Here is a 14641-nt window from a genome sequence, read left to right as displayed (position 1 = left end):
GAACAATACAGGTCCCAGTACTGAGCCCTGTGGAACCCCCTTGTAACCTTCTGCTTCCTTGATATTGCCCCACCATACACAACTCTGATACCTATCAGTCAGCCAATCCTGAATCCATTTGACTAACCCAACATTTAAACCCATGTGCTGCAACTTAAATATCAACTTATCATGTGGAACCCTGTCAAATGCCTTTGCAAAATCCAAAAAAATGGCAGTATATGCCTTTCCCTCATCAACTGCTGTTGTCACTTTATTATAAAAGGCAACCATATTACTAAAGCAAGGGTACCCCTTAACAAATCCATGTTGATTCTCACAGATAACATTACCCTCATCTGCCCAAATTTCCTTTTCTTCTTATTCATCTTAAACCTTCTTCAAATCCAACTGTTTTTCCCTTTATCCCAGGTCATATCCTTCCCATTTTTTTTGTCTCCCCATGCATTCACACCCTCTTGGAGCATCAACTTTTCTAATGATGTGTTCTTCCCCTGCCCTCCCTGAGTCTCCCCATTTTCCTCCTCATCTTGCACACTTGTTCTCTCATTCTCTATACTCATACTATCTACTTCTTCATTCATAACTACCACTTTTATCTCTCCTTTCTTACTCTTCAGCTCTTTCACATTGCTTCTTACTTGATTAGATTCATTCTCTGCACTTATTTCTCAATATAATCACCAATATAATATGCTACTGGAAATCTCATTATGCCAAATGCATAACTTTATACTTAGTAACACTGAACTGTTAGCCATGATCATTTACCCACATTTTCGGTCTATTCAAGTCATTCTATTAGTGCTGCATATCAGTTGCATCCCTGATTACCTTGCCTATCTTTTAATCATCAGAAAAGAACTGAAGATCTCTTGTCAGGTCCTTCCCAATATCATTAAGATATTGGGAAAATTAGATTGATCAACAATGGTCCAAGAACTGATCCCTGGGAAGTGGCGATGTTTGCCTTGATATCGTGGGGGTGCTGCAACTTTCGAAATATACATACACACTGTAAGTACAATGTATATGTGTTTGGATAAAATATCAAAATTATGGTAAAAATTAAAAAAAAAAAATTAAACATGAAAAAATATTGTTTATTATCGATAAAATTATACAGTTTGGTATAATTCAAAATTACTTAAAAATGAAATATATTCTTCTTGTTTTATTTCATGAAAAAATATTGTTTATTATCGATAAAATTATACAGTTTAGTATAATTCAAAATTACTTAAAAATAAAATCCATTATCATAAACCCAATAATTTTTTAAAATAAAAACTATAAATGCTATGTCTTGAATTGTAATGTCCAAATATTTAAAGAGACGGAGTAAACACAATAAGCACTACGAACACTCTACTACTGGCACAAACTGCATATAAACAACACTGGAACTGAGCGACGGACAGTGCCGCATTACACTAATAGCTCGCATCTCACTATGACGTGCATATGTTTGTGCGCGTAGCAATATGACACTGTGGTAAATACAGTGCTGCTAGCGTCCTTTGCCCTCCTAAATGCTAAAAGATGGATTTTTATTATTTTTTATACAAAATAAGAGAATTGTATAGGATTGTTGATGATAAAATTAAATATTAAGCAAATATAAATAAATTAATAAATATATTTATATATCGAGACAAATTGGGGGTGCTGCAGTTCTGCAGTGCCTATGCATGAGCCGCCCCTGTCCCTGTCACATTAAATCTGGCAGATTCACAATCCCCCATCTACCATATTCTGATACCTGTCCATCAGTCACCTGCTTATCCAAGTCAGTAGTTTATATTCTAGTTCCTATATCCTCTAGTTTATGCAACATCCTTTCAAGTAGTATTCTGTCATATGCCTTAGCAAAATCCACTACTACCATAGTGTATCCAACTCTATTGTTATCCAACTATAACATTATTTTAAAATATGAGAAAATTGCTCAGATGCTACCTCACTTTAGTAAACCCATGCTGTTCCTTGCAAGGTATAGTTTGTCTATCAACCCATTTCTGTTGCAAGTTCTTATCAGCTTTTCTAAAATCTTCACCAGCACTCAGAAATGGATACCAGTAGGTTGGCAGTTTGTACAATGGGACTGTCATACATTTTTTTTCCCATTCTTATGGGAAGTCTGATCAGAGACTTAACTAACTAGTTCAGCTAAAGATTCTTTAGCATATGTGCTGATATTCCATCAGTCCCTATTCCTGAATTTTCTATCCCCCCCCCAAAAGCTTCCTGTAAACTGCTGATATTCATATTCCATTCAGTAATTGTAATATGGGACTAAACAAAGTATGTAATCTTTCTTAATTGAAACATCCATATACTTAGCTACTTTTCAGGTCAGCACAACATGATCACTGTCACAAATGGTGACAAAACAGTCATACCTTTAATTGAGAATCCTTCTTATGTTATGAATGAATCTAACTCTTTGACCTTAAGCTCTTGCTCTCTTTTTCACATGTTGCTTGAGAAAGTTGTCTTGCAATAGCTTAATCAATTCTCTTTCATTCTTAGCATAAGTTTTCTCTGCAACTCAATATATCAATAGTAAAGTGTTCTCTTTACTACCAACTGTATTGTTTATATCTACTACATCATCATACCAAGAATATTTGTGTGATAGTCAACACAATAATATAGTAACATACTGTTGACTCTCTTTGAATCACTCTCCCTCTCTCTCTCTCTCTCTCACCGACACACACACACACACATGTATACTGTGCATTGTGTATGTGTGTGTGTGTAAAAGAGTAAGAGAGAGACAGCTATGTGTATTTCAATTGAAGAACTAATTTCTGTATCATATTTACCTGAGCTACAGTTTTTCCATGTTTAACAGCAATTTCTTTAATCTTTGGATTATTGTATAATGTTGGTCCTCTTTTCCTTTCCCTAGAACAAAAAATTTTCAAACATTAAATTTCAAATTATATAGCTAAGTGAATAATGAATATAAGTTTACTTATATTAAGATATCTTTTGTATATTACGTGACTGAAATATACTAATATGGAAAGTCACAACAGATAAGTAAATTGCCAACCTGGTTGGATGAGTAGTTAACGCAACTACTTTCCATACAACAGGTTGCAGGTTTGAATCCTGTTATGGTATGGATGTTTGTGTATGTCTTTAGTTGGAAGATGAATTTCAAAACCCAGTGTGAGACCAAGGTCCTTCTTATTGAAGGCCTGTTTGTAAAAGTTCCATGTTTGGTATCTAAAGCAAGATTTCCAGATTATGTAAAAAGTAAATAAAAATTTAAAAATATATTAACAATAATAAAAATAATACATTTGTATTATTTCATGGGAATGGGAGGGAGTCACTTCAAAAAATAATGAGCATTATAAATATTTATTAATGATTGGAATGCCTTGCCTGAGAGGGTGGTGTATGCAGAAAATTTAAGTGTGTTTAAGGTGCAGTATGAATTAGCTGTGTGCATATGACAAAAAGGATCTCCTAGATGAGTCTTTGACTCCATTGGATCTAACAGTAATAATAATAATATTATAATTATTACTTAAGTATAAAGAGCTAATAAGCTTCATTTCGGCAATGAAAACATTACTTAAATTAAGGGGATATTAAATCCCACATAGTTTTAAAACCGAATAAGAAACTCAAAGATCGGAATCAGAGAGTTTCTTGCCAAATATATAGTAAACTATAAAGTATCGGCGACACTAGCGTTAGCCAATGCAAGTGATGCTAGTACGTAGTACAATACCGGGCAACTCGTTGCAAAGGTGGGGGAAGTTCAGATCGCTATTCTTAGGTAGGCAAGAAACTCTCTGATTCCGATCTTTGAGTTTCTTATTCGGTTTTAAAACTATGTGGGATTTAATATCCCCTTAATTTAAGTAATTATAATTATTATTATTATAATAATATAGTAACATACTGTTGATATAATAATAATAATAATTAGATCATATAAACGTCTGAGCACCACCAAATAGTTACACTGCATCAGTCATTATGTGCAAAGTAGCAGACCATTTCTTCACCGCTCTAAACCTGCACACCAAGACAATATCCCTGCAATGTCCCACAGAAGAAAAGTGACAGAATAATAGATGAAGAAATAGTCAACCACGAAATAAGAAAAACAAACTGGGAACACCTGACATCAGATTCAGCAGATATCTTATACAACAACATTAAACTCACACTGGAGGAAATATATAAGAAAGCTACAAAGAAAATCCGAATTCGTTCCAAAACAACACAAAATCCTTGGATAACACAAAACTTAATCCTAGAAATACACAGAAAGGACGCTTTATGGAAAAAATTAAAGCGATATCCAAATAACACAGCTTTAAAAACTGAATATAAGATAACAAGGAATCGCCTTACAACACAAATCAGAAATGCAAAAAGAAGCTACTACAGAGACAAACTAACCTCTGCACAAAACAACATGAAACAAACCTGGCATCTGATCAATGAGATGCTAGATTTTGTTCCCAACACCACCGCCTCCGACACCATAAAACACAGCTTCATGAAAGACGCAAAACCTATCCAACAACTAGCAAATGACTTTAACCAATACTTTGCAGACTCCATCCTAGAACTACGCAGAAATATTCCCCCAATCACAAAACGAAACCCTCCACTTTGACCACAATCAAAACAGACATTATGGTTCCCAACCATAAAAGAAGCAGAACTTCTCTCTGCAGTAAATCAAATCAAACCAAACAAAGGCCCAGGAATAGATGCTATCAGACCTAAAGATATAAAGCAACATGCAACTAGTTTAAGTCCTATCCTACTAAAACTAATAAATAAAATATTTAAAACAGGACAGATACCAAGCATGCTAAAGACAGCCATAATCACACCCATATACAAACATGGAAAAAGAAATTTAATCAGCAATTACAGACCCATAGCAACATTACCAATTATCAATCAAATTATGCAGCGGATCATACTGAAGAAACTCACAGCATACACTGAGATCTTTCATATTATCTCCAAAACACAATATGGTTTTCAGAAAAATAAGGGAACAACATCTCTCTTGGAAGACTTTACAGACGTAATTAATACCGCCTTACACAAAAACAAAATTGCCATGGTAGTCTTTATTGATCTAACTAAAGCATTCGATACACTTACACATCCAACCTTGTTAGAAAAGGGAGCTGTACTCTCCCCAACTCTATTCAACATTTACACGCACGATATTAATCAGCTACCACGCAAAGGTAAGATATTCCAAAACGCAGACGATACAGCAATAATATCCATCCATAATAGCGCAAGCATAGCCCAAACAAATATGCAACATGACATAAATCTGATCATAGACTGGCTCACGAAAAACTCCATACACCTAAACTCAGAAAAGACAAAATTAATGATATTCAGAAATCCACTGACTCGACCAGTTGATAACAAATATATAACCATCCAACATCCACTTTCCAACATACAAAACACACAGAACAGCAAAACCACTACAATCACTCAGGTTGAAACAATATGATACCTCGGAGTTTACTTCGATGCAGATATGAACTGGAATAGCCACATAAACCATCTACACAACAAACTCCAAACAATAAGTGCCAAACTCTACAGGTTAAAAGACATAGTTCCCATATGCCTAAAAACACTAATATACAAAGCCCTATGCCAAAATATACTAAGATACGCTATAACAACGTATGCTTTCTGCGCACCCTACAAATTAAATAGATTAATATCACTACAATACAAAATGGCAAAACTGATCTTTTGGGAACAAAGAGAAAATCACGACCTTATAAACATTGCAATGTCAGAACAATAAATACTGACAGCAAAACATTTATGTCACTATGCAGCTTTGCTAAAACATCACTTCGATGCCAACTACAGGACAGTCAGAAATACTTACTGTATAACAAGACCTCAGACTACTAATTATATCACATATAAATACAATAATCACTACAGAAAGGCCACGCGAAACTTCTACATTCCAGACATGATAAACAAATTACCTTTTGAATACAGAAACCATATAAATTACAATAGCCTGAAAAGAGCTCTAAGGACATACTATGAACAAGAAACACGCACCCAAAATACCATACAAATTTAATGAAACACAATAATTCGGTCAGGCTTCCAGTTCAGCGATGCATCAATGCATTCCAAGTTATTGTGCATGCGTGTATGTGTGAGTGTGCGCAGACGAAGTTCTCAATCACAGATTTCACAGCTACCCAACACAGCAAAAAAAAAAAAAAAAAAAAAATTCATAATAACCAACTGGTGTCATCCTCAGATAAGCTTACATATAAGCTTTGAGGATGAAAGCAAAGAAATTAGTTCTCATCCAAGATGTATCATATGTAACCAAATGCATGTAATGTATGTATCACATGAAAACCAATGTATGTAACGTATGCATTATATGTAAACCAATGTACGTAATGTAAGTAACTCATGTAAGCAAATGTAATTAATGTATCATATGTATCATTATTATTATTATTAAAAAAAAATTATTATTAGTAGTAGTAGTAGTAATTAATAATAATAATAATAATAATAATAATATAATTATATAATATTTATACTTATATTTATTATATATAATAAATAATAATAATTATTATTATTATTACTGTTATTCAGATAACTCCATAGTGTTCCAGGACATAGGCAGACCACTTTATTATCAATTGTTAACAATATACTCAACAGTCTTCAGCAACTTCTTCCTTCCACTCATTATAAACCAAAATGTAGTCCTCACAGCTCTGCAAAACACACTCTTACAACTTGTTCTTTTCTCATAGTCTCTGTTTCATTGCCTATCCTCACAATGCAATAACAAGTAAAAAAAAAATGTCTTTTCAAGATAGGAACATAAGTGGACATAATTAAAATGAATAAAGGATGGAGGTCTTAACACAAAATTAATTCTTTATTAGCAGAATCTTCAATGTCAGTCCTCCATCCTATTAAAGGATGGAGGACTGACATAAAATTACTTGTTTATTAGTAGAATTTTGCCTATTTATCACAGGCATTGTCAACAGAAAAATAGAATTAAATAGCATGCAAGTTGTCGTTATTATTATTATTATTATTATTAACACCAGCCCTCCAAGGATTCAAAAGACTCATCATGGCAGGTACACAGTGTTAAACAAAAGCCCATTAAAACATTCAGCGTCTCAGCATTCACTATGATGTCAGGCAATGCTCTTTATGTCCCTGCTCATATCTTCCTTATACAACCCAGGGATGTCTCCCTTGTTCTACGCCATTCTGTCAAGCTGTGAAAAAAATTCTTGCACATTAAATTGGATAACCCTTTACTAATTTAAATGTCTTAATCATAACCCTCTCTTCCGCCTACGCATAAGGCTTTGCAAAACTGCACATCCTCAATCTGTCTTCATATTCCACATCCCAAAGATCAGTTACTGTCTTAGTCAGTCTTCTCAGGCCCTTTCGAATATATTCTCATCCACGAAAAAGGACAAAATCTGCACACAGTAATCCATACAAGGCCTGATCAAGGCTTTATACAATGGAACTAGAATCTTTTTGTTTCTACATGTTAAGGAGGTCTTCCGCATCATTGCCATAATCTGATGTGATGACTTCACAACTTGTGCAATGTGACCTCTGAACTTCAGATCCTCATGCACCACTACTCCAAGGTCTCTTCTCCTCAAATTCCTCCAAAAGTTCCCTATCAAGTGTATACTTTGCATTCCATTGATGCCTACCAAATTTCAGAACCTTACACTTGCAACAAATATTCTGACAGGTCCATAATATTTTCCACTCATATAATCTATTTAAGTCCTCCTGTAAGGCTACAACTTCATCTGTTTGATTCCTTATCACTATCATCAGTTTTGTCATGTGCAAATAGTTGTATATCCAGTTATACCCATTCCACCACTCCAAAATCAAAAACTACTATGGACAGATAACAAGTTTACAATTACCAACAGATTATGCCTTATTGACATACTAGTTAATTCAGTTCTTCTATATAGAAGTGAAACTTAGATCCCTCTAAATGAAAAGAGGTTGTTGACATTTGAAATGATGTGCTATAGATGACTCCTAAAGATACAAAATTTCTGATCAGTCATGAGCTATGGAAATTTTAACAATGGGCTCACATCGTCTAGCAAAAAAAAAAAAAAAAAAAAAAAAAAGAGCCTAACTTACCCCTTATAATACTTATATTGCGACTTTGTAGAGCTTCTGATAGATATGATAATTCCTGTAGAATATCAATCACTAATGCTAGATCTTTTAAAAATTCTAAATTGACAAGTCAGTTTAAAAAGCCCTTATATTTATCATTCCATGCAAAATGCTTGCATAAATCTGGGTAATTTCTCCACAAAGCAAGAGCCGTTCATAACTGCAAGCTGCCCATCATGGTCCAAACATACGGCTGATCTTTAAAATTTCGATACCAAGGTCTTTTGCAATCATATTTAATTCTTGTTGATTTTTTGGTAATTGATGATAAAAAGCATACAATTTATCCATAAATATTTTGCAACGTTTGGAAATTTTTGTAAAAGTTTGATTGTAACACCTGATTTGTTTCCTAACATTACACTAGCTTCATCAGAAAAAAATGCAAGGAAATGATTTTTTATATAGTTATCAGAAAATCCATATGAATTTAAAGTAGCAATTATAGTAGCATGTATACATTCCACAGTGGTATTTTCTAGTTCTACAAGATTATTAAACAAGAAGAACAAGGGGCTTGCAACTTTGAGAAAAATTTAACAAAGGGCTCGCTGAGCCCCTTATAGCTCACCACTGTTTCTGATACACAGATTGCATTACAAATTTTGGATTATGACAAAGAATCAGTTCTTTCACCGGTTGAAGAGAAAACATTATAACTAAGATTCAAAGGAAACAACTTATGTGACTTGAAGGCACTTGAAGTTTGAAGGGAGTGCCATGGATAGCTCTCTGTCTTCACCTTTGGCAAACTATTTTTTGAACTATCTGGAAGATACCTTGTTCTCATCCATTCATCCCCAACACTTTCTTTGGTTTCATTACATCAATGATGTTTTTTGCTGTTTGCCTTTTTCTGAAAATGAACTTACAACTTTCCTACAATGGAACAATATCCTTCATCCATGCATTCAATTTACCAGAAAAAGAAAATGTTGGTAGTTTACCATTCTTTGACATCTTTCTTACTCACACAGCCTCCAGTACTTTGTCAACCAGTGTTTATCGAAAACCTATCTTTACTCGCAGATACATTCATCAAAAGTCTGCTCATCACACCTCTTAAAAAATTGGTGTTATCAAGTCTTTAATTAACAGAGAATATAATGCCTGCTCCTCTCCTTCAAGCTCACAAAAAGAACTTCTCACTATCAAAATCTTAATGGAAGTAAACAGTTACCACCCTCATTAAATCCAGTAGATAACTGACTCCTATGTTCCAACACCAATTCTTCAACAGACCACACAGTTCCAATACCATATATTTCTGATATCTCTGAACCTATTGGTAGAATTTTGAAGAATTATCACTTTATTCTCACATTTTTCTTATTAACAAAATTTCTCATCATCTACAAAAGAAAAATCATTACCTCTATCATTAATTGGTTTTTATCAGATTCCTTGTGAATGTAATTTGATACTTTGGGCAGACAGGCCGTTCTGTGGAAAAAGGAATTAATAAACATTACTTATTATTATTATTATTATTATTAAACAAGACCTCATGGAGTCAAAGACTCATCTAGGAGGTCCTTTTATCTCACACACATCTCATCATACCGGGTCTTAAACACATTCAAACTCCTTGCAGACACCACACTCTCAGGCAAGGCATTCCAATCATTCACAACTCTGCACGAAAAAAACCTGCCTCTCACTCCCCTACTCACACCCTCTTTATACAGTTTCCAGGCATGACCTCTGGTTCTCCCCTGATCTCCCACTATTCTCTGTAGAACTTCTCCACCATTGATCCTATAACAACCCCTTACCAACTTGTAGATCTCTATCATATCTCCCCTCTTCCTTCTCTCCACTAGACTCTGCATATTACATCTTTTCAATCTTTCCTCATACTCGACATTCCAGAGGTCAGAAACTACCTTAGTCAGTCGCCTTTGGACCCTTTCCAACATCTCTTCATCCTTCTGAAAACCAGGTGACCAAATCTGGGCACAATAGTCCATGTGTGGCCTAATCAAAGCCTTATACAATGGAACAAGAATCTCCCTACTTCTACACGTCAGTGTCCTCCTCATCATTCCCAGAAGTCTTTGTGTTGTCTTCACAATTTTGGCGATGTGTCCCCTAAATTTTAGATCCTTATCCACTATCACTCCCAGATCTCTTATTTCCTCTACTTCCAACAATATATTCTTACCAAGCATAAATTCTGCATCCCATCTTTGTTTTCCAAATTTTAAAACCTTACATTTTGCAACATTGAACTCACATCCCCATTTGCTTGCCCAATCACTCAATTTATTCAAGTCTTCTTGCAAGACCACAACATCTTCACTACTCTTTATGGTTCGTCCCAACTTTGCATCATCTGCAAACAACTGAATATCTCCATCCAAATCTTTGCCAATATCATTAATATACAAGTTAAATAGTAATGGCCCTAAAACAGATCCCTGAGGCACTCCACTAGTGACTTTCCTTTTCCTGGATATCGCATCCCCATACACAACTTGTTGATACCTATCAGATAGCCAGTCTCCAATCCAATGCACTAATCTAATATCCAACCCCATCTGCTCTAGTTTGACTGTCAACTTATCATGAGGTACTCTATCAAAAGCTTTTGCAAAATCCAAATATATTACTCTGTATCCTTCTCCTCTGTCCAAGGAAGCAGTCACTTTATTGTAATAAGTAAGTAGATTACTAAAACACGACCTCCCTTTAGCAAATCCATGCTGTCCATCAAAGATTATACCATTGTTGTCAACCCAACTCTGGATCCTAGTTCTCACAAGCTTCTCCAACAACTTAACCACAACACCTGACACACAGATAGGCCTATAGTTTGATGCTTGAGTTCGATCACCTCCTTTATGAAGTGGCACAATCTTGCCCTCCTTCCACTCTTTAGGGATTTGACCAAGTGCAAGACTCGTATTAAAAAAATATGTCAAGGCAGGTGTCAACTCTCTGGCACATTCCTTCAGAATACGCGGTGATATATTATCAAGTCCCACAGCCTTATTTACATCTAGTTTACTCAACTCCCCAAACACCTCTTCCTCACTTACAGTCAGTCTCTCCTCCCCATCATCAACTGCTCTTAATCTCTCCATGAAGTCACATTCACAAGATTGAAAGATCTTTATGAACTGTTCATTAAGTATCTCCACCACACATTCTGCAACAGCTGTCTTTATACCATTTCCTCCAATCAATGTCATCCTTCCATAATCATTTTTTCTTTTGCTGGCTACATATCGAAAGAACTCCCTAGGATTCTTTTTAGCTTCATTAGCTAACTGCTGTTCATACCTCTCTTTAGCTACTCTCACCAACCAAGTCACTCTCCTTGCCTGGTCTTTGTAGAACTCATGAAATTGGTTACTTCCACTTCTCTTATGCTGCCTCCACAATGCCCTTTTTCTCTGTATTGCATGCTTAATCTCTTTATTCATCCATCTCACACCTAACTTATTTAACCTTCTCACCCGTGGTATATATTTAGACATTGCATCCACTAAATATTTTTTGAAAATCCTCCAAGCTGCATTGATCTCTTTTCCAGCTAACTCCTCATTCCATGCTACACCTGCAAGCTGTCTCCTGAGCTCTTCATAATCTACCCCCCTTGTAGTTCCACATATACCCTTTTTTCACTGGGGTCCTTGCACTGCTGGCAACCACCCAAGTAATCACCTCATGGTCACTTTCACCAATTGGTGGATGATTTGATACCTCATTGATAATTACATCCTCCGATGAGATGACCAAATCCAAGACCCTTAATCCTCTTGTGCCCTCTGTTACATACTGTCTGAGGTAGTTATCCCTCAAAAACTCAAGAAACTCATTTTCTTTACTTCCAGTTGCTATCTCTTCATTCCAGTCTATATTGCCATAATTAAAATCACCCATAATGATCACCCTTTTCTTATTTGCTTGGCTTATTTGACTATACATTTCACTATCACCACCATCCACATTACCAGGTCTATAACAACATCCCACCAAGTATTTGATTCTATTCACCTCTATCTCACACCATACTGCCTCAAAACCACTGGCCCCATTTCCCTCTTGCATCTCTACCTTGTATGGACATAACTCTTTCTCTATCATCAATAGCACTTCCCCTCCCTTTTTACCCCTTCTATCCTCACGAAACACATCATACCTTTCCATCTCTATTCCTGTCAGGATGTCATCCTCATCTAACCATGTCTCACTTATTCCGACAATCTCTGGGTGCACAGACGCAATTAGTGCAACCATTTCATCCGCCTTGTTTCTTATACTTCTAGCATTGGTATACAAACACAACAACTCATTTCTGGATCTACAGCTAGTTCCACTGATACCACTCACTCGATGTGATCTCTCCATGCTGGACTGGGGCCATTTCCCTTTCTGCTTCTTCATTTTAGAACCCTTTGCAATTCCATCTGTTTCCTTTTGATCCCTGATCATCCCATTACTTTCCTGCCTACACATTCTCTCACCTCCTCTTGGAGCATCCACCTTTCTCACGCTGTGTATCCCTGTCCACCCTGAGCCTCCCCGTTTCCCTGTTCCTCTTGCACACCCATTCTCTCATTATCTATACTCATACCACTCACTTCCACATTCATTTCCACTCCTTCAATCTCTCCTGTCTTACTCTCCTGCTCTTCCACATCACTCCCCTCTCGATCTGATTCATTCTCTCTATTCACTTCTCTACCTTCCAGCAGCAGTCTCTCCAAGCGACTCACACCATAACCACTCAAATGCAGTCCATCGCTCCCATACAGCTCACTTCGTCCCTCAAACTCATTCCACACATTAACAAACTGTACTCCCATCTCCTCACACATTTCAGCCAGAATATCATTCATAATCCTTGCTCTCCGCAACTTTGAATATGCGAAACTTCAAAAGTTTGGTATTGCACAACATAGTATTGACACTAAACACAGTCTGTAGGGATGTAGTTTGTCTTCTACATAGAAGCAGTTTTAAATGCGAACACCTTTTCAAAAAAAGTTGTGAAGCCCTTTTACATTGGCCTAATCTGAATCAGAACAATTGTCCTCTCTCTCTCTCTCACAAAAGTTTGGAAGATTCTGATTTTATGTAAACATCAAAAATAGTTTTAATATTATTTATTAATATATTAATTTCTAGCTTGTGGGAACCGCTTTTAATTGGTAAACTGATTGTTGTATGTACCTTGTATTCTTTTTCTTTGATTTGCTTGTTTCCACACACTGATGATGTACTGTTATTTTCAATATGAAATATTTGTACTTTCATTAAAGTTAATTACTGTGATTATTGTGTAATTTGTTGTTTATGTGACTTGGCCATATCAGCAGATCAAATGGTCTACCAATGCAAGTTCTTGAAGGACTTATTCCAGTAACTTGAAAAAGAGTCAGACCTAGAATAAACTGGATAGACAATATTAAAACTTGGACTGGTGCTTCACTTACAGAGCTGAAAGCAAAGAGTTTTAATCAAGGACTGAATGGAAAATTTCTCTAAGGAACATTTCCTAATATCTACTCCACAGCATGAAGAACTTCATATTCCTATTCCACTACTCATTCCAGTATTATTAATATACAAATTAAATAACAATATTCCTAAAACAGACCACTGTGGCACACCACTAGTGACATTCCTCTTCTGGGATACTGTACTTCCACACACAACTTGCTGTGATACCTATCTGAGAATCAGTTGCTTATCCACTTCACTAATTTATCATCCAATCCTATCTGCTACAATTTAGTTAGAATCGTGGGGTGTGGTAATCTATCAAAAGCCTTTGGTCAATTGGTAGAGCCTCTGTTACTAATGGCTCACAAAAAGTTAAGCAAGTTTGAGCGGGATTAGTAGTTGGAAGGGATCAATCTTTCGATGCTGTTGGCACACTCTCCCTCGATGAGTCGTTGGACTCCTTGGAGGTGTCACAATAATAATAATAATAATAAAAAGTAAACTACTGTATATGCATCTCCCTTATCCAATGTATTTGTCATCTTGTTATAGTACACATGCAAGTTGGTAAAACATGACCTCCCTTAAACAAACCCATACTGACAAGCACAGAGAATACCACTGTTACCAACCAACTTTTGTATCCTAGTTCTCATCAACCTCTCCAACACCGTAACTTCAACTTCATTAGATATCCACAGGTCAGCCTACAATTTGTAACCTTAGTGTTATCACCATCTTTGTGAAGTGTAACAATTTTATTTTCCTTCCATTTCTTAGGATTTGCATTATTCCAAGACTCTTGTTAAACATGCAAATCAAGGCTGATGCTAACTCCCTGGAACATTCCCTTAAGACATGTGGTGATATGTCATAAAATCCTACTGCAGTATGACATCTATCTTAATGCCTCATATACCAT

General features: G+C 35.8%; 1 protein-coding gene across 1 annotated transcript in view; it reads right to left on the bottom strand.

Annotated features, from left to right (window-relative positions):
* Nucleotides 1-1798: 1798 nt before the first annotated feature.
* Nucleotides 1799-14641, bottom strand: part of LOC150109447 (1,5-anhydro-D-fructose reductase-like) — a 193934-nt gene continuing 181091 nt past the window's right edge. Inside the window, exons 7-8 of the mRNA XM_090402383.1 lie at nt 2832-2913; nt 1799-1915 (exon numbers count right to left, since the gene is read on the bottom strand). Of these exons, the coding sequence (XP_090258509.1) occupies nt 1799-1915; nt 2832-2913 (199 nt within the window). The remainder of the gene's footprint in view (nt 1916-2831; nt 2914-14641) is intronic.

This window comes from Typopeltis vanoorti, chromosome 2, assembly GCF_054136105.1.
Source record: "Typopeltis vanoorti isolate ZY-2024b chromosome 2, IOZ_Tvanoo_1.0, whole genome shotgun sequence".
NCBI classification, from domain to species: domain Eukaryota; kingdom Metazoa; phylum Arthropoda; class Arachnida; order Uropygi; family Thelyphonidae; genus Typopeltis; species Typopeltis vanoorti.
Note: the sequence above shows the minus strand (reverse complement) of the source record. Positions and strands in the feature narration are given on the sequence as shown.